Source organism: Taeniopygia guttata, chromosome 9, assembly GCF_048771995.1.
Source record: "Taeniopygia guttata chromosome 9, bTaeGut7.mat, whole genome shotgun sequence".
Taxonomy (NCBI): Eukaryota; Metazoa; Chordata; class Aves; order Passeriformes; family Estrildidae; genus Taeniopygia; species Taeniopygia guttata.
Window position 1 is genome coordinate 10,350,637 of NC_133034.1, and position 27,946 is coordinate 10,378,582.

The following is a 27,946-nucleotide window of genomic DNA, read 5'->3' on the forward strand; positions in this document are numbered from 1 at the left end:
CTGTTTCACACGGTAGTATTTAATCATAAGTTGGATTTGATGATTTCAGAGGTCTTTTCCAACCTTGTTGATTCTGTGATTCTGCAATGTCTTCATCTAATCGCTTTTAACGCTTGGGAAAAAAAAAATCCTCGAACTATTAAACTTACAGAACTAGTTACTGTTTTGCATGTGCAGCTAAATGCTCTCAAAGAAAACCTGATTATGTATTTTAGCAGCGGGCAGCGCCAGAGACCAACCCCGCCCCGGGGCGCCGCCTCAGCCCTCCCGCCGCCGCCCTCAGCCCGCCCGCGCACAGCGCCCCCGGCGGCGCGGCGGCCCCGGCGCAGGCGCGCTGCGGTCCCGCGCGGGGCCGGGCCACGCCCCTCGCCGCGGAGTGGCGGCCGCGGGTCACGTGGGGCGGCGCGAGGTTCCGGGTGTGCCGCCGCAGAACGTGAGTGCAGGGCGGGGGGCGCTGGAGCCGCCGCCGCCTCCTCCTCCTTCACCTCCTCCTTCACCTCCTCCTCGCCGGCCCTGCGCGGCTCCTCCTGCCGCGCTCTCCTGTTCCGCTCTCCTGCCCTCCTCCTGTCTCGCCTTTGCCGCCGCCTCCCGGCGCACAGCGGCCGCCCGGCCGTGAGGGGCGCGGCCCGCAGCCGGGGAGCGCCGCCCTGCTGAGGGGGTGCCCGGAGCGAGCCCCGACAAGCGGGCTCTGCGCTGGGTGAGCTGCCCTCAAGCTGCGCTCTGTGGGAAGTTTCCCTCCGCTGCGAGGAGTGGTGGTGGGAATTACAGAAGGGAAGCGGCGTGAGAAGTGGAATCGCCGATATTTCCCGGTTTCACAGCCGTTATCTTTATACACACAGCCCCGTCGTGCCGGTGGGGCTCGGTTCTGGGAGCACAGGGGGAGCCGGGAGCCCGCGGGGCTTATCCGCGGCTGCACACGGGCTGCGCTCCTCACAGCCGCGCTTCGGCTGCTGCTTGCAGTGCTAGTTTCTATAAATTCTGTAACCAACTTCCTAAAAAAAATCATCAATAACTCGCCACAACTATATCCCTTTCTTTGTTAATACTACAAAGCAAAAACCCTACCCCCAAAAACTGCAAATGCTGTTGCTTCTTCTTTGATACAGTGCAAGTTAAGTGTTATCTTGTCTGCATTTGGTAAGGCTTCTTACAGCTGTTAAAACAGCGACTTTGAGTAATTCAGGTGTCTGTAAAATGTAATTAACAATACGTGAGCTGGTTTAATTTCCTGAAATAGTATAAGGATGTTCTTCCTGGAACTGGTTTTTTATTGACATACATTGGAGGTGTTGACAACAGTAGTATAATGCTAATACTAGAAAGCATATGTTTCTGAATTGTTTATTTAACCAGTGTTATTTAAAATGGATTTCTTCAGAAAGTGTGTTTCCTGTTCTTCTCTTACACAGTGCAGACAAATTTTCCCGCAAAGCTACCAAGGAATGCCAAAATTGTAAGAGCTGTTGTGCTTCACATTTCTGAAGTGGAGTAAGGCAGTCTTTGATGGTTTAGTTTTTTCATAATATTAAAAAATTCTTCAGATAAAGGAGGAAGCTCTTCTAGTATGATTGCCCAGTTTTAACATTGTACACATGTAACAATTGCAATTGAGTGGGGAAAGAAAAGCAACAAACCCCAAATCCCTGACTCTGAGTTAAACATCTATGAAATTAAAATACAGCTGTGGCCCAATCTGAAGTTCACTGTTGTTTTGATGTGTTTTTGTTTTAAGCTGTGACATCCTCTTACCTTTACAAGTACAGTGATATTAAATATTTATGACTATTTCACTTCCCCAACTTCAATTAGTGTAGATGTATCCTGGTGTTTTGAAAGGCAGTTACTAATTACTGTCTGTTATGAGAGAGATTTGACCTAGTCCTTTGGGTTCTTTCCTGTGAAAGCTGTCTCATTTATTTTGGGATAAGGTGGCTAAAATGATTCTTGGCATGTATTGTTTAACGTGTATATTTTATTGTGAACAATAATTGTTCACCCTTCAGAACACAATTTTCAGTTTTAAGGTGAAGTTTTTAGTTTAAAAGCTTATTATATTAAGGACTTCCTCTTTTAGTGGTACCTAAGAGGATTAAATATCTCTAAAAGAGTTTCAATTTTCATGCTGAAGCAGATATAAGAGGCTGAAGAGCTTCTTTATTCTCACAGAAAACTTTGAATTTTAAAATATTACATAATAAAAAAAGACTGTGATATAGCCATTTGTTAAATTATTGAATGTTAATATTTAACTTTGAATTGTCTCAGTAAGGGAGTTTAAATTGTTTTAAACCATTTTTATTACAGATGTGTGACTTTTCTCACCAAATTCTGAAATGCTGTATCTTTTGAGTTCACCATTCAGTATTCCTTTGTGAAGGAAAGCCCTTTAAAGTCACATCTGATTAATCCAGAAGTTGTTCTGTATGAAGTAATTAATTTTATAATTAACCTTGTCTTTGCTATGAGCTATATAGTTGACTGGACATTTCAAAGCTTATTGTAGCTGACAGCTTGTGGCTGACCTTCTCCTTGCATACTTATTAAATATAAACAGGATGATACATTATGCTTCAATTTTTTGTTTATTTTTCCTTGCATTGGTGTTTTTTTCTGTTTGGCATTTCCCTCACCTCTTTCCAAAGTTTGAGGGCCACAGTAAAAGTGTTTACAGTTGGCTTCTGCTTCCTTTGCCCCCCTCTTTTGCCCTAAAAACATTGTTTCTGCTTTACCTGGAGAAACCTTTGTATCCTGAGACTGAATCTTCACAGACAAGTGGTGTGGGCCTGTTGAGGCTTATCTTTATTGTGGAATGCTTTGTGCTTGGGATCTGATACTCACCTTCATGTTTCAAGTGGTTTTGACATTGGTCTAACTCTAATCTGAACATGTAGGCTGAATGCACAAATTTTTTTTCTAGCGTGTACTTGGTTTTTGCATAAACATAAATCAAAATTTCAGGGTAGTTATGTCTGTTTTAGGGGGAGTAAGGGTACAGAGAGATTATTTTCCTCTAAATTCAAATTACAGCTATAGGAAAAGACAGTAGAACATTGTAGAACATTTCATTTTAACTGGTGTTTAGTAAAATATTTACTTTGTTACATGATTTTTTTCGTAATGTGAAGTTGTAATATTTTATGGTTGAGGGGGTTTGTCACAGTAAAAATAAGTTCAAGTGCTTTTTACTTGCTTTGTACAAGAAACAAGCAAATTCCAAGGATATTTAGTTCAGACATTTATCTTGAGTAGGTGACAAAAATGCAGACACGTGGCAGCCTGGATGGAAGACAAATGTTTGTTTCAAGTTTCTGGAAATTTGTACATTTTGAAGTAGGTGGCATATTAAAAAAAAAAAAAAAAGATAAAAGAAAAAAGTGCTTCATTGTTTCAAGCCTCATTAGACTTTTAATAAATGGAGTAGAGGCTGAGGAGGAATGTTTTAAGGGAGTTGCATTAAGGAGGCTCTCAGATAACTACTGTTCTCTTTCTTGTATGTTTTTCCCTTTGACTCAAACACACAGTGTGTTTTGGCTGACATTTTTGATTGCTCCCAGTAATGGGAATGGTTTGTGATAACTGGCACTGCTGTGATCATGACAGAAAGCATTTCCAGTCCTGTTCCATGATTATTGTCTGGCTATGTGTTGCATGAGGGTTTCTTTTCCTAGGTGCATGGGTGTTGAAAGTACTTAAATTGGGAATTTAAGGGTATCAGGAGCAGAAATGGGAACTTTAAAACACAAGATTGGCAATTTGAACAATATGGTATGACAAGATTTTGACATTTCCTCATAACTTGCACTTAAAGGATGTTCACTTTTAAATGCTAACAGGTTTTGTGTTCGACTGTTTTCTGATTAAAAAGATGTAACTGTGCACATGGTACAAGAAAAGACAGAGGTCTGGGAGAAGGTTGTAAGAATGTGGGATGTTGATGTACCTGATATCAGAGCTAGTGTGGAAAAAGAGAATAACATTGATTAAACTTTGGATTAACTATGCTTTTTGGTAATGTTGACTTTAAAGTGAAAGACTGACAATGTAATTATCTGCAATGACCAATTTGCAATAACAATTTTCAAATTGCATCTAGGAGTTCTTAGCTGTGTCTCTGCTGCTTTTTTAAAAATTTTGACTTTTAGTTTTCAAGCTTAACTTGTTTAGAATATTTGTAAAATTTGGAAAAACGATCATTAAAAAAGTTTAAATACGTAGCAAAGATAGGAATCCTAGAAACTGAGACTATAGAGAAGAATTTTGAACTGTTTTCCTTCCTGAAATCTTAATTATTCTGACTGAATCAGAATTAATGAAAACATGCCTAGAATACCTAAGTATTTTAATGGGTAAAGTACAGCCTGTCGAGGGATGTGAAACAGAGGTTGCAGACTGCTTTTTCTATCAATGCTTGTCAGGATTACCTGTGTAAATCTCTTTTATTTGTGTTTTGTATCAGTTTACAAATTGTGGGTTTTTTTCCTCAGTTGAATTTTTGTTCTGATATATAAAAGGTCTCAGCTGATTGCCTTGATGAATTTTTTTGTGTTTAAAAATTCACAAAAAACAGCGATGAGCTTCAAAACATCACAATAGTTATATAACAATTTATCTTTTTTCTTTCAGAATTTCGAAAACTTGTATGGTCTTGAAATTGAATAAAAGACTGGAAATTGAAATAATCTTCACATTTCTTTGAATAAGAAGTTACTATGGAACGAAGGCAAAGAGGAATCAGTGCTGGACTGCTTTTGCTGCTTTATCAAATTTCTCAAGTTGGACTCCAGAACATTCCTTCTGTTACCCTTGGGGTGCTTGTACTGAATATTTTTCTCTTTCTGAATCCTTTGAGGCCACTGTCTGAAGCGTGTCTCAGTGTAAATGAAGCTGTATACAGAAAGAACTGGCAGCGTTTGCTGCTTGCTCCTTTCCACCATGCAGATGATTGGCATTTGTATTATAACATGATTTCCATGCTTTGGAAGGGCATAATGCTGGAAAGAAAGCTGAAGAGCATATGGTTTGCCTACATCATTGCAGTATTTTCAGTACTGATTGGAATAGTTTACATGGTGCTGGAACTCCTGCTTGTGGTAATTCTGGATGATCCTTCCTATGAAATGAATTGTGGTGTAGGTTTTTCAGGTAAGATACAGTGTTGGTCCAATTCACATATGTAAAATTAATGTGTATAGTTGCTATATAACAATAACTGTTAATTGAAGAAAGAGGATGGGTGTACATCTGTATATATGTATGATTGTCACATCAGTGTGTTTATCCTATTTTTTAATTTAAAGCATGTACTATGGGCATGAACATTAAGTCAGTTCATGTTCTTGTGACCAGCAGGGACTTTAGCTGAGAACATGAAAATATCATAATCCTGGGAGAATTGTGTTTTCTGTTTAATATTGCTGGTTAATTGAAGTCTGAACTCTTAATTTTCAGATGTCATATAAGCATTTCAATAATGCTCCTTAGGTGGCTTCTGGAAAAGTCAGTCAGTTTAAAATTACTTGTGCCTGTCTTTGGAGAGACTCCCCAAATTTGCTTCTGCTAGCAACATCCAAACACCTGATTTTGGTCATCTTTCTTCCAGTAATGGTCTTGTCTCCTCCTTTGACAGATCATTTTCAAGTCAATAAACAAACTCCTTCTCTTTAAAAAAATCTGCAGTCAAGGGGAAAAGTAGCCCTGCATTTCTAGATAATTAGGGGATTTCCTTGCTGTCATTGGCACCTAGCCTTAGAAGGCAAGCTCTCTTTTTCAGCCTTTAAGAAAGTTGCTTAGACCACTGTGAGCTTTCTCTTGAGAGGGACTTTTTCATAAACACTTCCAGTAAATTCTCTGAATTCATTCCATCATATTGGCTGGTGGTTGCATGATAAAACAGTTGCAGTCAGTTAGAAATTAGTATTATTTATTATGATTAAAGATGGTTTAGCTCCTTTTTTTTTTTTTCAGAAACAAGTGATTCTGGAGTATGTGTAAGATGATTTTCCATTAATTCAAAATTTGAACCTACTGTTGAACTTTACACATATTTGTCTTGTTTTCAGTAGTGGCTTTTCTCAAGTCACAGAACATTTGAGTTCACTAATTTTGTCAATTATTTCAACTAGAACTCTTTTAAATTATGTTTGTATTGTTTTGACTACCTGAATAGCTACAGTGAGCAGGCACATTAAAAAGCAGCTTAGATTGTGCAGTTATACAAATACACAATTTTTGTATCTTTTTTTTAAGTCACTGAAAAGTATTACTGAAAGACTAGTACTGTTCTGGCATGCAGCAATATGCTTTGTGGTGTTTTGAAATTGCATGGTACTTCAAATTGTTTGCATTTCTTTATTATTTGTGCACAAGTATTTCTCTCTTCATGTGATTTATTCTTGTTTGCAGGTGTCTTGTTTGCTCTGAAAGTTCTGAACAACCATTATAACCCAGGAAGGGTGAGCAGTGTCCTTGGATTGCCCATATCCAGTAAATATGCTTGCTGGGTGGAGCTGCTGGCTATTCATTTTATCTCCCCAGGGTAAGTGCATTTAATATTTCAAAGAAAGGAGAAGAGATCTGGGCTATCTGGAGTAGTTTGAAATGTCTCATGAAGTGTGAGTAGCGTTAGCTGGTATCCCAGTGCAGTGTTGGGCCTGCAGTCTGCTTTTTCCTTAAAACCCTCTATTTTGAGTACATCTCAAATTAAAATCCTGAAACACTGTTCCCAGAAGGAGCAATTGAGTATTTGAAGGAGGATAACAAAAGTTGATGGATAAGGAAAAGGGCTGTGCCTTTTCAATGAGGTAAGTAAACTTCTCCACCATAAAGCCCAATAAAGGGCTTTTTTAGCTGAGCAGTATCTCACTGTTTGCTTGTCATTTCTGTCCTAGACCACTCTGGCTTAGTCACTCCTCTGATTTGTGATCAAACTATCATCCAGTATTCTGCCAGTTTTGTCACTGTCAGTGTCACTGTCCTGCAGTGCTGCTGGTCACCTTTCTCAGTTTCCCTGTGTGCTCTGTGCCAGCACAGTTCCTCTGCCCCTGCCTCTGGGAGAACAGGGCCTTGCTCTTCTTTGGTGGTTGATTTTTGTAGTCCTGTTTGCAAGGGAGTAATTTTCCTATGTAATGTTTTGTAACTGTGAATCACATTGCTGAATATATGCAAAGTACGGACACAAAACCTATGAACTATCAAATCACAGTTTATGTACAATTTTCCACTTTTCAGAAAGATTAAAAAAATAAGAGCTCAGCATTACTGAGATATCCTTGTCAGATACTCTGATATAGCTGATAGAACATCTCCTAGTACAGAAGGAGAATTCAGATATTGCTTAGGTTAAGCACTGATTTTATAGCTTTATGCCTGGTTGCTCAATTGACTGCAGTGAGGATTAAAGACAGAAGAGTGCTCTGCCCAAATGCAATTTTATTTGTGAGCTGCATGGCATTGCTACAAATGGAAAAGTAAAGGTTTCAGTGCATTAAAAACATTTTTCTGAAAAACATAAACTGTTGTTTCAGCTGAACATAGGTTTTATTTGGTGATATGTTTACCAGTACTTACTTTTAATTAAAGAATAATGGAAGGGTGTTATGTATGAGTACAACCATATCCTACTGTTTATGGTAGAGGAAAACCATGAGTTCAGTCATTGTGTACTGTTCTTTTTCAGTTGCTTTACTGTAGAAATGTCTTTGGGTAGAGAGTGGATAGGAAGTCCAAAAATAATATCAAAAAATATTTCATAATTTCATGGAAGTTTGGATTGCTGTCTCATCTAAGCGTCTACAGTGACCCCTACAGAGGGCAATTTCACAGCACTTAAATGATAATGGGGGCTACAGAAAACAAGTAATGATCCCCAGAAATTTGTATCCTAGAACACAACATGTTTAATTAGTAACTGCCAACTGCCTTGCAATGAACCATAGCAATTGTATCTCTCACAGCATTGCTCTTCCATGCCCATCTGTGTGCTCAGGGCAGGTTATAACATTTGAAGTCTATGTTTAACTGGTTCCTTTTGTAAACCAAATTGCATAATTTAGTTTTGAATAGATAAGAGGTCAGTAATTGGGGCAGAATTCTGCCCAGTTAGAAAGCTTATGCAGTAAATTTGGACCTACTTTGTGTGCTGGGAGAGGATTTAGGAGTTTACTGACATCTTATTATTTTCTTTCTCATTAATATTTTTGTTTTGGAAAATTTTTTAAGTGCATTTAATATCTCTCTAATCTTCACCTTCCATAAAGGATATTGAGATGTAGGCTTTGCTTAGCAGTCTTTGGGATTATTTGTTTAATGGAAGAACAGACATGTGAAAAGTTACTTTCTGTTTAACTGAGCAGATATCTTAAGTCTTACGTGAACCAATATAATAATGGTGATTTCTGGAGTGATGATTTTTAAGTATTTTTAATTTTCTGAGGTCAGACATTTTCCAAGTCAGGCACGTATCTTTCATAAATTTGGAAAATCTGTCCCAGAAAATCTGTTTGGAAAATTAGTTCTCTATAGATACTGTATTTTGGTCACTACCCTTTATCTATAAATGTTCACATCGGCATTTATGTGTTGCTCTTTAAAGAGTTGTTGGTTACCAACGAGAGAGCTGCAGGATTTGAGTTTGTGGTTAAGTAGGTGGAAAAAGAGTGAATTTACATTTGATCTTTACCTCCCTCTAGTGACACTTGCATTCTCCTGTCTCCTTTTACCACTGATGCCTGGAAGTTGTCTTGGCCTGAGTGCTTGTGCCATGATCTGTATAACTCCTGCAGGTCACTGACCTGAATGTGAAAATTGATGCAAACATTACACTTGGTACATTAAACAGAGCTTTCATTTTTACTTTATAGAGGAAAAAAAGCTAATGTTAACTCATATTATTTAAATTTTTTGACAACCAGTATAAATGAGTTATTTCTAATTGCGCATAAGAGGAAATTTTAATATTTAGTGTATTAACTTCTGTAACTTCATAATAGAGGTGAAAAATTTGCAACTAATGTTTACACCTGCTTGAACTCAGAAGCTTTTCTCTTAATCTATGTTTAAACACTAAGGAGTTTTAATTGTTAATTTGAATGCTGAAAATTGATTTTTGAATTTATAGAGTACACCCTAGTCATGTCAATAACTGGAGGAAATTTCCTTATTTACTGTAAACATGTGCTTCTAATTTGATTTCTAAAAGAATCCAGGGCCTTTTCATTCTGTATACAAATGGTAATGATATTTTTAAAAGAAATTGTTGGTATGCATAGAAAAGAATTGGGATCTCAGCATTTCAATTGTTTTAATTTTGAAGGCAGTGTATTACAAAGATTACAGTGGATCTGCATTCGTGTTTCTTTCAGACTAATTGTAGGATTGCATGGATAGTGCAATAAAAAGTTTGTGCTTTCTCACAGAAATGTGCATGGTTTTGGTAAGAACTACCCAGACATTACAATGTAAGTTGCTTTTCTAAAGCTTAAAACCAGTTTACTCCTTTGGTAAGTCTTTAAATGCTTTTAGGGAATCATATTCAGTAGCAACTAAAATGATCTCTCCAATTATTTTTTTCAGGATATTTTTTAAATACTTTTCTGTAACTGTGTAACTCCCAATTTTAAGGTAGTTACAAAGAAAGAAAATTTGGCATTATAACCTTGCAGGCAGGTAATGTGTCTGTGCTTGGTCTCACTCAGAGACTTTCTCAGGGAAGTCTCAGACTTCCTCGTTACAAATTCTCCACTCTCCCTTTTGTGTCTCTACCAAAACAAGACCCTCTTCCCATTACTCACAAGATTTTTTTATTTTCTAGGACTTCTTTTGCTGGGCATCTGTCAGGGATTCTTGTTGGATTGATGTACACTATGGGACCTCTGAAAAAGATCATGCAAGCCTGTGCAGGTATATAATTTGGTTGAATTTACAAAATCTGCATAAGGAACACTTTTATTTTTAAAATTCAGTAAGCCTTGCATATAGAAATTCAGGCAATTCCGGCAAGTTTTTAGACAATTAAATATGTGCTCATTTTATTAAAGTGGGTGCAGAAGAAAAAATTCAATCTTTTTCTTAAATACGGATAAGAACAATAAAGAATAAATCTGGCTTTCAGATATTTTTACTTAGATGAGTATCTTTTACTCTTCTTTTAAAGTATTTGTTTAGAGTATAATATTTCAATGAAAATGTCACTTCAGGTGAGGTGTGGTGAAGCTATAAACATGTCAGAACCAAATGTTTCCATCTTAATTTCTACTGTTGTGTTGATTTTAATGGAAGTCTCTGGTTTGAAAAAGGTGATGGGGTGCTTAAGAAATGGTTGCTGGATTTCTCGACCTTTCCAACAATGTGTTATTACAACTTTTCATATTGCAGTTATAATTATTTTCTAAAATATTGTCCATGTCCATCAAATTGAACATGGGTACGGTGTTTGTGTAGTGGGGAATTATTTGTTCAAATGTGTGTGCTCTCATTGGGGCTTTGATCACAGTTTGGGGATAGTCTGTAAGTCATGTATGTTCAGCAGCTGGAAGGGAAAAAAGGTCACCAAAGCATCAGCTTTCCTGCCTCGCTGGGGAACAGACGCAGGTGTCCCGTTGGTTAAAGGTTAACCTTGCATGATCCTGTGCCACGGGGGAACTACCCCATGACTATAGAACAAGCAGGCACCAGCTCAGCTGCCAGGGCAGCCTCAGGGTCTCCAGCCTTGGACTTGGCAAGATGCAGCTCTGCCTGGGTAACCTGCTCTCATCTCCTCACTAACCTTGCTCTGGCTGGAGTTGGACTGGGGACTTTCTGAGGTCCCTTCCAATGAATTTCTCTGGGATTCAGTGATAACCCTGCAGTACTGTTAGTGAAACCTGCCCTGGCTGCTGCAGGTTCTGTGTGACTGACAGCTGTAGGAAGCAGTGTTCAGTGCATGGGCTTTTTTTTCTCCTGTGTAGAAAAGCAGGAATACTGCAGTGTTGCTCCAGTCCTTAGTTTTCTCTGCATTAAACATTATTACTAATGAGTACTCTCAGTAGAGAAATTGTTCTTTATGTGTTCTGGGAAGAACATTATAGGTTGGTTTGCTTTTTTTCTAGTCTACATTTATATGTTGCTTGACTATGGCAGCACTCTACTATAAAATCTGGAACAACATACAAGCTTGCAATAGTGTTATTCTTTCACTCATGCCAAAAAAATCCACAGATACCCATGACTGATTTCCTGCCTGTATCTTATGAAACAAACATTTTAAAAAAGGGTACTTTAAATTTGAATTTTGTCTTCTATAAAGAAAATATTATTCTAACAGTATATGCATTATTCTTTTATTTAGCTGGCATTTCTTTCTTCACTGAGCCTGACAGGCCAAGGGACTACTATACAGGTAAGTACTCTTGTCCACTTAACCAAAAACTTACTCCAGCTTTAAAAACAGTTTCTCCTAATGATTAGAAAACCTATAGGAGAGTTGTGTGAATAAAACATCCAGAGTATACAAAATATTCTGCGCTCGTATACTTGCTAAACTTATATGACTTCTCTGGGCATGTCTCACCTTTCCTCTTCAGGCAAGCATGTGGATGGATTTTGTACAAGAGCCTTAAGCCTCAAATTAAGGTCATGACTTCCTAAAATGCTGCCTCAGGGAAATATCATCCCTTTTGCACAAGGTGTAGCAGTGGGGAAATTGTGTCTGCTGAAAGCAGCCTTTTGGACCTTGGAAAATATGCCCTCGTCTGGCAAATTTATCTGTTCCATTCTGGGGTGGTTTTTCCCTTTTAACAAGGATCTTGTTCCTTGGAACACTCTCTGTAAATGAAGTAATTTGTGTGCAGAAAACCCCTCCTCAGCAGACTGAATTTAGGCCATCCTCAGTTTATAGATGGATGGCTGTGCTGCTGGCACACTGAGCGGAGCATGTTTGATTCACTTCTGCAGAACATTGAATCGTTGCATGTGGAGTGTACAGAAATAATAGGTGGAGTCCTTGTCTGTGAGGGCCAGGAGAGGCTGGGAGGAGGGCTCTGGGTGTTGGATCTGAGCTAAGGGATGCATATCCTGGCATCTCTTACCTCCTGCAGTGATTTATGCTCTTTCCTAGGCATCTGCTGGAAGAACAGGATAAATGCATAGTGATAACTCTCTCAAATATCTGCCAGTGTGCAGTGGCTTGTGGCTTAAAGATGTTCTCAGCAGAAAGTTTTATGGGAGAATTTTGTCTTTAATAGCCTGTGGTAGATCCTTCTTCCATCAATTTGTCAAAAGCTCTTTGAATCGACATGAACACTTTGAACATCTACATCATCAGAAAAGACTAACAGTTTGTTTTCTAGTTTAAAATCTGTCATTTTTTTGGTTTGGCTTGAACCTGCTAACTGCTAATTTCATTTGATGCATGTTAATTCTTCTTTGAGGAGGGAGACTAAACCTTCATATTTATGTACTTCCTTCCTTAGTGGTTTTTTAGGCTTCAGTCCTGTACTCACAATGGTCATCTTTTCTCTCCATTCAGAAAGCTGGAGTCTGTCTGGTTGCTTATAAGGAAATTATTTCACACGTTTGATCATTCTTACTGTTCTCTGATGTTTTGTCAGGCAGGGTTTTTTAATTTAGTATAGTTTTTTATAATTCAGATGTGCTTACTTTGAGCCAAGTTTATAGCTACTTTTATTCTCCCTGATGGACTTTGTCTTCCATGATCTATCTCCAATTTTATTATTACATTAAATAGTTCCCACAAGCAGGATTCTGGGTCCTTAAGTATTTTTGAAACATCTGTTTTGTAATTCCTAAACAAAAGATCTTTGCCTGCTTTCTTCAGCAACAGCAACAGGGATTGTTCCAACTTAAAAGTATATTTACCCAGGATTTTCATTACTCTCATTTGCTCTCAGGTCACAAAACATTTGATCTAAAGGCCAGTAAAGAAATAAAACAATGACTACTGTGAAGTGAAATAAGAGGTGAGCACAGCGTGTGCAGCAAGCACAAGTGACCTGTTCCCATGGCTGGCAGTCCCAGCCAGCTGAAGCTGCTCATCCACTTACAGGTGCTGCCCAGCACAGCTGCTCACAGACACTGAACCTTCCTCCAGTATCCCAGAACAGCAGGGTGCATGGAAACTTGAGAGATTTATATTGGAAAAAGTCCTTTAATAGCTAATGAAGATAAGGATTTGTACTTGACATTTAAACTCTGTGATCAGTTACAGCCCCTGTACAAACACCAGCTGCTGGGAGCTTGGGTGAGTGTATGAGACCACCCTTGTGGAGGAGCAGCAGAGAGATTCTCAACAGCCCTTTCTGTTTGCATTTCCAGCTTTTTTCAAGTAGGGAAAATGGAAGAGATTTCATGTAGTAGATTTGCTGTGATGGGGAGGGAATAAAAAGCCGTAGTATGCTGACAACAAAGAAGTCTGGGATTTTTTTTGCATGTTTTGAGCAGTCCTCAAATGCTGTTACTTTGAATTCTTTTGGACAAAGAGGAGATGGAGTGAGTTAACCTGAATTATCCTGTCTTCCAAATTTGCCTTTAGATACAACAATTTAATTTTTTTCTTTGTACTAAATTAATTTGTCTAAAATAACTTACAACTGCAGTTAAGAAAATACATATTTGTTTGAAAATACATATGTTCATTCTCTGTTCATATACTTTGTAATTGTCTTTCATCCTATTTGCAGAAGTCTTAATGGAAGATTTAACCTTTTGCTTGGTGTATGATATATGGAATAAATTTGGCCATCTGTGAATGAAGAAAACTCTCTCTAGTGTCATAGGCTAATGATGCATATCTTGATTAGTTTTTCACTTTCTGGCATTGCTGATTTATTACTATGTGCCTTTAAATACCAATTTAGGTAGAAAAATAGATGAAGCTGTGGTCAGAAGAGATTTTATGAAACAGCACAAGGAAACAGCTTTAAAAGAAAAAAGGTATTAAGTGTAATTTTAACACATTTAGTATTTAGTAGCTGAATTGGGTTTTCTCTAAGTGCAGTTCATGAATAAAGTATTAGGACATTTATTTTGATTAATAGGAACACCTTGAACATGTCAATGTTACCAAACTGTGTTTCATTTTAAAATAAAAGATTACAGCTTTCTGAGCACTTACAACTTGCTGGCAGTGTGAAACATAAAACATAGAGAAAACTACAGCAATAGAACAAACCTAAATATAGAATCTTTTTGCTTTCATTTGATAATTTCATGCTTTTAGTAGCAGGATTTTTACACTCTTCATGCATATAGTTTTGAAGCCTCCAGAAAATAAATTCATAGCTGAATGAAAATGTTCATTTAGATTAACATAAAGCAGAGGAGAATGAGGGGAGTATATAAAGATTGCATCCAGAGTGTACAGACATAACAGCTAAATGCTGCCCCTCAGTCAGATTTCACTGCAGGTGTAGGAAAAATCTTCCAATGTCAGTTGTGTTCCAAGACAATACAGAATTGGAAAAAGACAGAATGTGTGTGTATACTCTGTATGTGTACATGTGTTTATAAAATCAATGTAGGGATATTTGCAAATACAGAATATATATAATTCTTTGTAGAATTTTGTGCAGTTACTGTGGTCAGTTTTTCCTGCTTTTCCTGTATAACTTCCAAGACAGAGTATTGCTGGTTTTATTTGTCTAAGGCTCTAGAGCTTGGGATATTTTTCTTTAGCAAAATAATTTTTAAATAGAAATAATTTACTTGTCCTCACTTTGTTATCTGTATTTGTTATTAACCACAGAAACTTCACAAATTTCACACAGAATTGATAAAACCAATGCGAGAACACAAGACTATCATTGATGCTAATAATCTGAAGAAAAAGGAAATGGCCTGCTGTACTTGTTTAATACAAAAATATTTCCACTTCCATAATTTCGAAAAACCTTTGTATAATTTTCTCTCAGTTGGAAGAAACTGGCAACCTTTCTGTACTTTGGTTCTTCAAAATCCCTTGTTCAGCTCTCTAGATGTGAACACAAAAGCTTTGTATTTTGAAAAGAAAGAAATGGAATAGAAAAATGGGACTTTTCTCTAAAATTTTCCTCAGTTGAAAAGTGAGACTTTTTTTCTACAATCTTTCTCAGCTTAGGTTTGCTGTGCTCAGGCAAGATCAGATTGTGTTGTTAACAGGAAGAGAGTCTTGCTCAATTCTCTGGCCAAGTAATTTTTTCCTTTTGAATCCCATGTGTTTGGGTGGGTGATGGCCTGTGCTTGGCTTTGGCCAGCTGTGCAAAGGCCAGAAAGGTTTGTCAGCAGTGCAGCAGCAGCAGTGAGAGGGACACTGATGAGATCTCTGTGCTCTGCTGGCTTTTTGCAGGGCAGGTTTAGCTGTGCCAGAGCACTGCAGGAATTTGTAGGAATCTTTTCCTGTGAGTTCTCTAGGTCCAAAGATGACTGGAATTTGTGATGACATTGTTTTATTGTCCCTGGGGGTAAGGGGAAGAGAGGTGGGGAGAAAAAGCCTGAACAGTACCTGGTTGTGTTCTGGTGATAGCAGTCAGGTGTCCAAATACTGACAATGAAATGTTAAAAGGAGATGATGAAAACAGTGTTTCAATTTCTGTGTGAAACTACTTAGTAATTGCAATTCTGAAACTTACTTTTAACAGTTATAAAAAATTGAGATGTTTGGTCCATCTTTTCTCTGTTGTTTTTTTTTTCTCGTGTTACTATGCTGTGACTTTGTAAATTGGAAGTTAATCCATGGCATATATATTGTATAAGTAATTGAACCCTAATAATTTTTTTCTTTCCCAAATTAAAACAATTTATGGAAGACAGACAGCAAGAAGGTAACATCTGATTTCACACTTGCTGAGTAGCAGAAATTTATTTTGTTTTTTGATTCATTTTACAGAGTATTATGGCTATTATCCAGATTTTCAATATAGAACTCCAAGGAGCTACTTTGATTATACAGGTGGGCTCACTGAAGAAGAACAGCTTGAAAGGGCAGTGCTAAACAGTCTTAATGAAAGAGGTAGGAATTTTATTCCATTTTTATCTCTTAAATTATGATTCATACTGAAAGGGACTTAGGAGGGAAAACAAGATGTATTCTTCATTACTTATTTTTGGATATATCTTGTAATTTTGGGAAGGAGTGGATATAAAATGAGCTTTATTGTAAGGGATATTGTCTATTTTACTGTCTTTTTAAGGTGATACTTTGCATAATTTTTAACATTGAGTTTGAGAAAGAAATCCTTCAAAGCTTTTAATACTAAGCATTTTGAGATGTTACATGAAAGAATGAGCCATTCTTGTGGAGTTTTTTTGAAAATATCAAGAAAACAGAATATGAATCACAGTGATAAGATTATAATATAAATAAGTAAGTAGTATGCACTTTAAAAGCTTACATGTATCACTGTGAAACATCTGCAACTTTCATTTTTAGCCTTAAATATTATCCAGCACTCCAGGTAAGATGTGTTTTTTATCTGCTTGTGTTTTTGAACAGAGGTAAGTTTTGTGCTATAAGAGGAATATGTTTTTTTGGGGAATGTCCTTTGATGAAGCACAAGAATGAGTTTCATTAGTACTCCACTAGATTGCTGTAGCAAACCAGGTTTAACTTTAAACTTCTCTGCCCAAAGCAGCATTTCTTAACACTCTGGTAGTGCCTGGTTTCAGTGCTGGTTAAGTTTTTAAGCATCACAGGCAAGTGAAGCAGGAAAAGATATGATCATCTATTGTTTCCAGTAGAATTTGCTGTGATCAAATATGTAGGGATCTTGGTTTATTTTGCACCTCTTTCTCCTGCCTGCTGGAACACTTCAGTTTGGACAAGCAAGACCTGAGATTTGAGCTCTTAAAATACTTCCTTAAACAAGCTGTGTAAAGGTTCAATTTGCCTATAGGCAGATGTCTTATTTCACAAAGAACATAATACAGAGCATGTCACTGATCACACCTGGTTCAGGGACACAAAGGGTGAGATGAAATTTACTGTGCTAATGGGCAATTAGGATATTCTTCCCTGTCAGTTAGTTTGAAAAATAATTATATTGAATGAGCACTATCCTTTGAACATGATACGTTTTCCCTAAAGCATGAACATTCAGAGATACTTGCAATTACATGGATGATGAAACAGGTACTTAAAATGACAAAAAATTACGTAAAATAATTTGATATAAGTTGTAATAGCAGGTACCACAATCAATTTAGGGCTCTCTTATTAATTTTTCCCCAACTATGGCATTTAAACCATCACAGCTGCTCTGTAACTTGGACAACAGAGTACTCCAATAATTTAAATTGATTGATAATACCTTTTTCATCCTTATTTGGACAAGTGCATTTATTATGGTTTCTAGGCCACAAAATGTACCATTATGGATATAGAATGTTGATCCTATAAATTGATGTGGTAGTATCCTGCTAAGCTAATAAAAGAATTAATGACATAATACAGAATTTCCTGGTATCAGGTATTGTCCACAACTGAAAGCAAATTTGTATTAAGACATGCACTGAATTTAAGCTCAGTAGATACTGTTCTCTAATCTCATATATGGGTTATCTAAACCCACCCTAAAGATACAGCATTTCTGTTTATTCTACAGTCAGGCATTCCTGAACTGCAGGTCTATTCTTATGCAATATCTTAAAAATGTCTATAATAATAGTAATTAGTGTCTAATGCAAGAAAAGAAATTGCTAGGCTTGTTTGAGATCTGTAGAGACATCAATTTTAAGACTACCAAACTATTTTAGTGATTTAGGTCTCTTTGCTGAAAGGAATTGCCACTTATATTTTTTTCCATTCTCGGTTGTAGTTATGTTGTTGCCTCAAACAAGAAACCATTTAAACTGCATTAATTGGTTTTCTCTCCAGAGTTTGTTGGTTTAGTTTGATTTGGGGGTTCTTTGAATTTTTATTGTTATTCTCATAATTTTATATTGGTTTGAAATTGCAATAATTCTTCCTTTACTTAGGAAAATAATTTTGGATTTTAAAAAGTCATAGCCTTTGATATTTACATTCCTTTTACTATGAAGTTCAAATATATGACTGACATTTTTATTTAATACTGGTATTATCATCCACCCTTAATGTAACCCCAGCATAACCAAGTCTCTGATCTATTGTGTGCTTGCTGTTCTGCTCAGAAGAAAGAACTTGATCAGTGTGGGATGTGGATTTGGATTTTTGTTGTGGTGGGTGTTGGGATTTTTTATGAATTGAACTTCTAAGTGTCGGACTTTCAATGTCAATAATGTTAAGAATCCTTTGCAAGTTGGTGTTTCTCCACAAAAGACTAAGCTTTTTAAACATGGAGGTGAAAATCTTTCTAATTTGTGATTGAAGAGAAATACCTACAAGTATCCGGTATAGACATTCCTCTTACATCTTATCATGAACTGTCTGTGCATTTCATTGCTTTTGATTTAAAACTAAATCAATAAATACCTCTGCACCCAAAAGCTTTTAGATGGCCAGGTATTGATTGGTTAGTCAGAGTCTTTTGGAGCAGCTAGGAAATTCCTGGGCATCTGGCTGACCTGTTCCCTGGAAGGGTTCCCACGTCTACTGAGACAGGATGTTTTATTGGAGTCTTTGAAATTTGCTAGCCCATGGAAGATTGTAATATAAGAATGGAATTTATGTGAGGAAACTGGGGAAATGCTGTGTATTTTATTTCCATTGTTATCTGTTCTTTCCACAGTTAGAGAAATGCCAGTCATTGCACTTGAATATGGTGGTTTTCTGTAGAAATACCTTAAAGCAGATTATGTGCTCAAATATGCAGTGCGTTGTTTCAGATGAAAATACTTTTCACTAAATCATATGCTAGGATTTAGGCTTTGAGAATTAGATGCAGCTTTGGTGATGGATTTCCTTTTGGTTGGTTGGTTGTTTTTTTTTTTTTTTTCTGAAATTCATACTATGGTACCCAACACACCTCTTGGAAAACTTGTTGAGCAGACCTCATGTTCTAAATAACTTTCTAAAACTGCAGCTGTGCTCTATGGTCTGATCACCAGCACTTTCTTAAGTGAATTTCTGGGAAAATGAATCAGTGAATTTTTATCATTTCCATGCAGAAAGTTTTGGTACCAATGTAAGAAGCAGACCACTTGCAACAAGAAGCATAGTCAGAATTATTTTAGAAATATTTCATTAACTCTCTTCCATCTGTCTCTTCATAAATACAGTCGTTGATGTAGGATTAGAGGTTTGCTGAAAATTAGCACCAAAAAGCTCCCAATTGTCCTTAAAACAGTGATCAAAGTTCACCAAAAGAGTTAAAGGAACCACTGAGCCTTTCACCATGGGTTTCTCTTTCAAACCAGTACCACAGCCAGTTAGCACCTCTGAAATACTGTGGGGTAAAGACCAGTTCTGCAAAGCAGGGACTTTTTGGAAATACTGCCTAGAGGGTTGGCTTCCTTGGCTCTTTAAGGCAGTAAGTTGACAGTGACATAGCTGGTGACACAGGTTCTTGCTATTGCTACAATGGATTTTAAGAGAAGAATTTATTCACATTTTCGTGCTGAAATTTATACAGAATGTTGAGGGTTTTTTTCTGGGAATTCCTAAATATGCAAATACATATTGGCAGGTACTTCCAATTCTTTTGGATGGTTTCCTTCTTGCAATTGTCTCAACTGCTGAAGACAATTAAAACAGGGGGAAAATGCTAAAAAGAGTTAAATCTTGGATGTAGCTAGAGGTGGTTTGCATTCCTATACACATTACACCCATTTTAAAAGCGTGGTTTGCATATGGAGGTGGAGACCTCTTGGTGTTTTGATCCAAGACCCAGTGATATAAATGGGAGTCTTTTATCTGACTTCAGTGGTCTCTGGAAATGCTTTTTTCCCCTCAGTAACTTGTAAAGGAACAAAAGTTGTTCCTTTCACAGTGGGTTTGGCAGGGTCACCTTGCTGGAGAGCAGCACTTCTGCTTCCCAGCTGTGGGCATCGTTAGCAGGAGCTGTGTGTGGGCTGCACAAAAGCATCCCTTAGCCTTGGAGAAAGTGGGAGCTGCTTGGAGTGGCTCCAGTGTGCATTGGTATCTCCCTCCATCCATCTGGGTGTCTCAGGCTTGGCACTGGGAAAGGGATATTGTTCAGAGTTCCTTTGTTGCTGTGGGTCTTCATTACACAAGCAGAAATGCAGTAACGGGAAAGCAAAATGGGTTTTTATGTTGTAAGATTCATGCAAATGTTAACAAACTTAGTCTGTGAATTTTTACTGGTAAAGTAAGGTCAGTGAATATTCCTAATTTTAGACTTACCCACCATTTACTATTTTAACTTTGGTTTATCATTGGATTAATTCTATAGATGATGTATATAGTTTACATTTTTTTCATTGGGGCCATTTAAAAATAATGTTCTGAACTCTTTTGAATAAATTAGTCACTTTCTAAGGAAAAGCATTCCTTGTTATTTTCAGATCAACAAAATACTTCTACTACATTATGATAAATATACAGTCTACCTGAAATTCTTCTAACTTAAGTTATTCATAGCATTCTTACTATTCAGGAGAGGAATAGCTGTCAGCTGTCTTAGCCTAGGGACTGGTTACGTAGCATGTTTATGTAAGTTTTTTTGAGTTGGTTAGTAAATTCTTTTCAATACCTGGGAAAGAAAGACATAATTTATTTAATGTCTCAACCATTTTCAGTTAATAATGATTTAGCCTTGTTTTAGGTGAATTAATATCTGAAGAATTATTAAATGGTTGGGAAATGCAGTCACATTATTTTATGCCATCTCTCCTGGAGTATTTTCAGTATCCAGCTAAATGGTAGCTGTAAAACTAATCTCCTTAATTCTTTGCAGAAGATCATCAAGTCCAGCAGTGGTCTCTATCCTCTTACTTCTGCATTGTAGCATTGATTATTTGTAGCAAAGAGATGATCTGAGTGTGCAGTAAAATTTTGGCTTATAAGGCAATGATTGATGCTTTCTAAAAATGTTACCAGTGTGCTTTCAACAATTTGTTTACTTCAAAAAGAGTTTATTTTGGTGATACTGATACAGGAAAGATGAGATTTTGAAGCATGATTAAAATAAATATAAAAATCCTTAATTATGAAGGGATTAAAGATTAAGTCTTTAACCATCTCCTCTCCTAACCAAAACAAATTATCAGACTTTTGGGGAAGGGAATGGTTTTGTGTATTTCTCAATTTTACCATCTCCTTTTAAAAGCAAGAGAGAGAGAGAGAGACTGTTCAAGATTGTTCTGGCTTGCTCTGGTAACAATCCAGCTATGTCTGTTGTATGTTACTTTCCTTCTAAACTCATTACCCTCAGATACTTCCCTGCTAATGTGATTTTTCATTTGTCAGCTGTTACCAAGCATAGTACAGAAACAGTTATTTCCATTACTTTTCTTCACCAGTTTATGTTCAAGTCTGTAGGTGCGACATATTGGCATCAGCACCAGGAAGAATAGTTTGCTTCATAGAATGGCAAAATTCTTGTCATACATTGACAGAAACTGAAAGGGCTGTGTTAGAAACAATAGCAAAGGCTAATGAATGTGGTCTGCTTGGAGCTGAGTAGGAAAAAATGGGGCAGTGATAAGTCCTGAAAGCCAAAGCTCTCAGAATGTTCTGCATCTCTGCATTTTGCAGAGAGAAGGACAGGAAAGAATAAAACCCGTTTTGCCATTTTATATTTTTTATTCATTTGTAGTTTCTGTCTGACTTCTAGTGAAACACAAAACAGTGAAATGGTTGCAATGTTTTGTGTATCTCTGCTCTTTCTGGAAGGTCCCTGGTCCTTCAAAAGTATGAAAGAAGGAAAAATACCTGCACTGCCTTTCCTTAAAATTCTCTGTACAACTGAGTAAATAATAAGCGAGTTTGATTAGACCTAAAGACTTAACTGCTCCTTGGCTGGAAGAGATGAAATGAATAGAGCACTGGTTTTCAGAACCCAGAACACTGGGGTTTTGACTGGCTTCTTGCTGCCCTCCAGTTTGCTGCTTCTGACTCCAAATGCATCAAAAACACCTTGGAATGAGCTGTGCAGGGAGGTTGTGGAGTCACTGTCTCTGGAGGTGTTTAGGAAAAGACTCAGGGCCAGGGTCTGCCTGACAAGGGGTGTTGGGTCACAGGTTGGACTCAATGATCTCAAAGGTCTCTTCCAATATCCTTGATTCCATGGAAAAAGAAAATATTTGGATGTTTATAAACTAGGTCCCATTTTATTAAACAGAATCCTTTAACATTGGTATTTTTGCATTAAAAAGCAAGGCAAGTCAGGTGTTCACTGTATGTGATCTGTAGCACACCCAAGGGCTGCTTAGTAAACTTTAATTATATTCTCTTCTTATAAAATAGTAGCAGGGCTATACTATTTATGGAAGAGATAATTTATATAAAACTGGAATACATGAAAGCCAAGCAAGTGCTGGAAGTTGTTATGACATTTGATCAAATATCCAGATCAGAGCTCTCTGTTTTGGTTAGCTGTGTGGTCTTTGCTGGGTTCAAAAGAAATTACTGCTGACTGTGATTATCTTCTACAGCAAAGCCTCTCCAGAAGTAAGAGTTTTTGTAGAAATGAGAAGTGTCTGTTCTTTGTATGGATATTTAAGTGTTTGTATAGTTTGGTTTTTGTATGGATACCACATTCAGTAGTGCCAGGACAGATGATGATACTGAAAATGGTAAGCTGTTCAACTGAAATGTTCTAGATTCTTCTTTAACACAAATAAAGCTAGCATGAAAAAGAAATACAGACATACTGCTTTGTGATACTTCTGCTATTTATTTGCTACACTCTTCTTATCAGACCTAGTTACATATTTCTACTAGTGAGACTTTAACAGTTTGGTAGTTTGATATATTCCTCCTGAATCTCACAGAAATTGTCTTGCAAATCCTATTATCTAACCTAAAAATAAGGTCATAACTTCAGAGAAGAGGAAAAATCAAGTGAGAATGTTTGATGTAACATTTCTGTGGCATTGCATTAATACAGGGGTAGTTATATCTGTTGCAATTACAGTGATTTTTTTGTTTTGCTCTAACATGCTTTAATTGTGAACTTAAGTAACAAAAGAAACTCCTACACAGAGTGACAGGATAGGGATGGGGGTCTCAGTCTTGTGTATTCACTACTAGAGCATGGTTCTAGTTCACAATAAATTTATGAAATAGGCCATGGAAGGGTTAATATTTTGTTCTGTGTTTGTTGTACTTTATCCTTTGGTTTTATCTATCATCAGTGTTGTTGCAGTTTTCTGTATCCTTTACATGCAGACTTAGATTCCATTAGTCTTTAATTTGTTTTTGCTGATGTGTTGAAAAGCCTGTGTTGGTTTCTTGCACAGATGTCAGGTGGTGTTTCAGTAGTAGCAGCGGCCTAATTACCATTTCTGAGCACTGTGGCTTATAAATATTTTGATAAGATGAAGGTGTTATTTCATTAATATTTCTGCAGTAATTAAAAGAAAAAAGGTGTCAGGGAACTATTTTAGGTAACAGGATAATTTAAATATCTACAAGCAGATATAAATACATGTGTTTAAAACATCCACACTTTGCTGTTCGCCATTTTGTTTGATGTAAAAAAATATCTTTTCTTCAACCTAGAGCTTGTCAAAATATATTGTCTAGCCTTCTAATTTTGGGTCAATATATAAGAGAGCATTTTTAATCTTTTTTATAACACCTCATTCTACTGCTAGTGATTATTAATGCACATGTATATTTGAAGGGTTGAGCATATTTTATGGGGACTGTGCAAAGACTTGTCTTAACTGTGTAAGTTGTATCTGTTTCCTTGAATAAAAATTAACCTTGGATGCTGTATATAAAAATAAATGTCTTTATAAGAAACTTTAATATTTAGTTGACAATTTCACTACTGGAAAGATTTTTTTTAAAAAGGCAAGTAGTTTAATTATAATGATTGAAAAATCAATTATAAATCTACAGCATTACGATGCAGTTTTAACCATAGGTGGGGCAGGTGAAAACTTAAGAAATGCTGAATGTTACAAAGGTTTTATTACCTTTAAAGCAAAATTGCCTGTCCTTAACACTCTAATTCTGCTCAGAAGGCAGGCTGTGATTTTTGTTTCTCAGAGCCCCTCAGCTGAGCTGGTGTGAGTAACCAAGCCTTGCGGTGTTTCTCTGCTGGGTGCCTCGATGGGAATTCTGGAGAGCTGCTGGAAGGGCCTGTCCTGCCTCCTCGGAGTGCCAGGGCCCAGAGCTGTGGGGCTGGCTGTGCTCTTGCTGCTCAGATTATTTTGTTTGTAGCTGGAATGCTTGGGCTGCCACGTGTCCTTCCCTTGTGAAACTGCTGCCATCTGCTGTGGGTCTGCACATGTTGGGCTCAGTACTAAAAGTAAACACAAAAGCTGCTTTTACTAGAACCAACTGCTGAGGGCACTGAAATAGTTTAACATTCTGGAGTTCACTGTGTAAAGCAGGGATTGTGAAAAATGTGAATACTTGTTAATACTTGTTATTCTTAATGGGTTAATACTTGTTAGATGTTCTTTTTGTTGTGGTTTGTTGTTTGGTTTGGTTTCGTTGTTGGGTTGGGGTGGTTTTTTGGGTGGTGGTAGCTTTATTGTTTGGGGAAGTTTTCTGGTTTTGGTTTTTCTTTTTATTTGACTGTCTTTAAGAGCAGTTTCTGGACGCCGTAATTGCCCTGAAACCATCAGAATTGAAAACATTCAATTCCCCATCTCCTTTGTGTAGTGATGCTTTGGCTTACAGGATATATGTGCATTTTTCTCCTATTACAGACCAAAATAACAGTTGTTTTTCATTGTGTCTTGTAGATTTTGGTGGAGGAGCACACAATCATGGGCAGCGACCTTATGGGTTTTGGTTCCCACCTGAGAACTCAGAAGAAGACATGAGAAGGCGAAGGCTTCGTAGGTTTGACAGACGATGAAGTTGGCAGGTGTTGGTGTAAAGTGCTATTCAGACTTAGCATCATATTTACAGATTTATTTGTAATCTGTAATTTACAGAATAATTTATAGTCTTTTTCCATTATTTTTGCTACTTGTTGCAAAACTGCATATGATTTTGTGAATTCAGACTCAAGTTGGAACTTGAGTAGGAAGTGAGATAAGAATGAAAATGTGATCTTTGGCTATCTCCATCTTAATGCACCTTAAATGGAAGAAGACCGATGGTTTTACCAAACTTTGTTTCCTTAAATTATTTTGTATAGCTTTAGAAATTCCTTGGCTTCTTGACTGTTGATATTCTCAGACAATGGGTTTTCTTCATCCATTGCAACCGAAATGTTACATTTTCTATGTAACTTTAAATCTATGCAATTTTTCCTTACAAACCTTTCTCAGTTATCTGTGCTGACCAGCTCATTTTTTGGGATTGCCATGTGAAATGACACTTGAAAAGATTGCTTTGATAACAGTGGCTGGGTCATGTGAATCTAGGCTTAAGCTCTTGAGCAGACAAATAGTTGTAGCTGTCCTTCCCCAGCTGTCCTTACCAAGGAAATTATTTAATATAAACTTCAGTGTTGCAGTCTTCCTCAACCATATTATCTAGAGCTTGGATGAGATAAAACTGAGTTGTTACTACTTATGTTTTCCTAAAGCCTTTCTTAATATTTATGTTTTAAATCAAAAACTGCTTTTGGCTCTGTCCTTTACAGAGCTGAAATAATTTGTTAGGAGTTTTGTGTACAGGTGTGTGGCTATGCCATACAAAGCATATATTTATTTAGTAATACACTTTTTTGAAGCGTCTATTTCCCTTTCTAAGAAGGCTTGGTATTTTGTATATGCTGTTCATGCAGCTTTAAAAATTCCACTATTTCTCAATATTTATCTTGTTTGAAGACCAGTATCAGACCTGAGAGTTTGTAGATTTGTGGAGATCATTCCTAAACAAGGCTACCTTGAATTCTTCATTTTTGAGACTTTCCTTACCCAACCAGAGGAGCTGACAGGAGGCCTGAGAGCTCAGTTGTCCCTCTGAGCACACCCTCCACACAAGGCTGTCCTGCCTGTGGCACTGCTCCCTCTCAGTGTTAACTGATGAACCTGAGGGGCTTTGGTTCCAGTATAGCCCTGAAAATCACCCCCTGCCCAGGCATTTTATCCTCAGAATGAAAGAACTTGGGGATGTTCCTCTAAAACTGTTGCAGAGAGGTGTGATTGCAGAAGAATAATTTGGTTATTGGCTTTTGACACAGACCTGTTGCAATCTCCTCACCAGCACTGATGGAGTTGAGGTTAAGATAAGCAGTTTAAGAGTTTCACCAACCTGTGCTTTATGAAGTCTACCTTTCTATGAGGTTATTTTTTGAATATAAAAAACAGTGCTGTATATTTCATACAGAAAAATGTCCTGAAAGGGAATTTTTTACTGTGTTCTTTAATTAAATAGTACCTGCCCTTTCTGTTTGTAGCTAATGTATGTAGGGGAAGCTGTTGTTTGCTGGCGAAAGCACAATATCAGGATGCAGACTTTGTGCTCTGGGTTTTGGGACACAACGGGCACAACTGCAGTGGGACTCCAGGTACAGACAGAATGCTGATTTCTGGGGTGTTCTTGGGCTTGGGTTGTTTTGTATATATGCAATAGCCATAGAATACACTCTTATAGAAGACCAACTTTTTTATGTTCACTGAAAATAAGTCTCAAAAACCTACATATTTTTCTCAGGAGGTAATGATTGGATGTAAATGAGAATAATGTAGCATTGGTTCCTCAGAAATTCTTTAATGCTCTGGTCAGAAGTTGCAGTGTAACATACTGTGTGTGCTAAACTCTGATATTTTTCTTATTTAAAAGCACAGGATGTGGTGCTAGTCAGGTGAAAAAAGATATTTAAGGAAAATCAAAAACCTGATGACAATTCTATAAGCACTTGGTTTTGTAAAGTGGGCTTAGACGTATATGCCATTAAATATTCACAAAAACTATCAGTACTAATAAATGTTCCATTGTTTTAACATTTTTTGTATACAGAATTGAAATAAATATTTTTTAACATTTAAAGCTGTTTGGTTTTAATTGTAGTGATTAATAATGTGTATATTTGAAATGACAGAGCTGCTGCTATGTTGTTAGAAATGAAGACCTGTGATACCAAGGAGGTAGGTTGATTGTATTGGGACTAACTTTGTTTCTTTTTAATTTTAGGGGAAGTTTTGGAGTTAGATTATTGAAAAGTTCTGCTACATACAATATTTGGAAGGTTTAGTAACACCTGCTCATTGCAGGTGGGTTGGACTGGATGGCCTTTAAAGGGCCCTTCTAACCCAAACTATTCTGTGAGTCCTCAGCAGGATTTTTGTCATTAAAGCCCCCATCAAATAGTTTTCAGAGCACTGCTGAGGGCAGATGTGGCAGATGAATCCCCAGTGTGCTCTGATGCACTTGGTCTCTTCTGGGACAAAAATTAAGGGCAGTTACCCAGGTGAGTGTTGGACCTTGCTTCTTCTCTGGCCCTGGTCACTGCCTATCTCAAGTAAGGGCTCTTGAAGCAAATGTAGCTTTTTATAAAATATTTCAGCATCTGCAGTTTGATCCTTTGTTGTAGGAGCTGTGATTTCTTGTGAGTTTTTTATACATCCTCTAAACTCTGTGATCAGGTACCATGTAAGAAATTCCACTCCCTAATTAATCCTAATCAGCAGACTTGTTAATGGGCACATTCTTGAAATTTAATGGTTCAATGACCTAACATATTACTGTTAATAAATAAGGGTTTCTCACAGCCCAGAATTAAGATGGGATGAAAGAACTGTGTTTAGCTTTTAAAATTATTTTCCCTCTTCCATCTTGTCTTTAAGCACAGGCAAATTCTGTGGTTTTGTGTCAGTGTGTTGTTTTCCCCAGCAGCACCACTTCTAAAGGGAAAAAAATTCCCCTTAAAATACCAAGAAAACAGTATTTATATAGGTATATGGGGTGTAGTAGGAGATAGTGAAGGGACTGGCCACTTCAGGCTAGCAGTTTTGCCTTTTTTTT

General features: G+C 37.2%; 1 protein-coding gene across 1 annotated transcript; it reads left to right on the forward strand.

Moving 5' to 3' along the window:
- Positions 1-367: 367 nt before the first annotated feature.
- RHBDD1 (rhomboid domain containing 1) lies at positions 368-26,971 on the forward strand. Its single transcript, XM_041718116.2, has 7 exons — positions 368-433; positions 4,624-5,142; positions 6,403-6,535; positions 9,809-9,897; positions 11,324-11,374; positions 15,857-15,979; positions 24,769-26,971. Exons 2-7 carry the CDS (start codon positions 4,710-4,712, stop codon positions 24,882-24,884), a joined length of 945 nt encoding a protein of 314 aa, XP_041574050.2. The 5' UTR covers positions 368-433; positions 4,624-4,709; the 3' UTR covers positions 24,885-26,971.
- The last annotated feature ends 975 nt before the right edge of the window (positions 26,972-27,946 follow it).

Bases quoted from the DNA above. Each gene is read 5' to 3' on its own strand.
- RHBDD1 (XM_041718116.2), top strand. From the start codon at position 4,710: ATGGAACGAAGGCAAAGAGGAATCAGTGCTGGACTGCTTTTGCTGCTT. The intron at 11,375-15,856 runs GTAAGTACTCTT...TTCATTTTACAG, and splicing joins GCCAAGGGACTACTATACAG to AGTATTATGGCTATTATCCA. The intron at 15,980-24,768 runs GTAGGAATTTTA...TGTGTCTTGTAG, and splicing joins AAACAGTCTTAATGAAAGAG to ATTTTGGTGGAGGAGCACAC.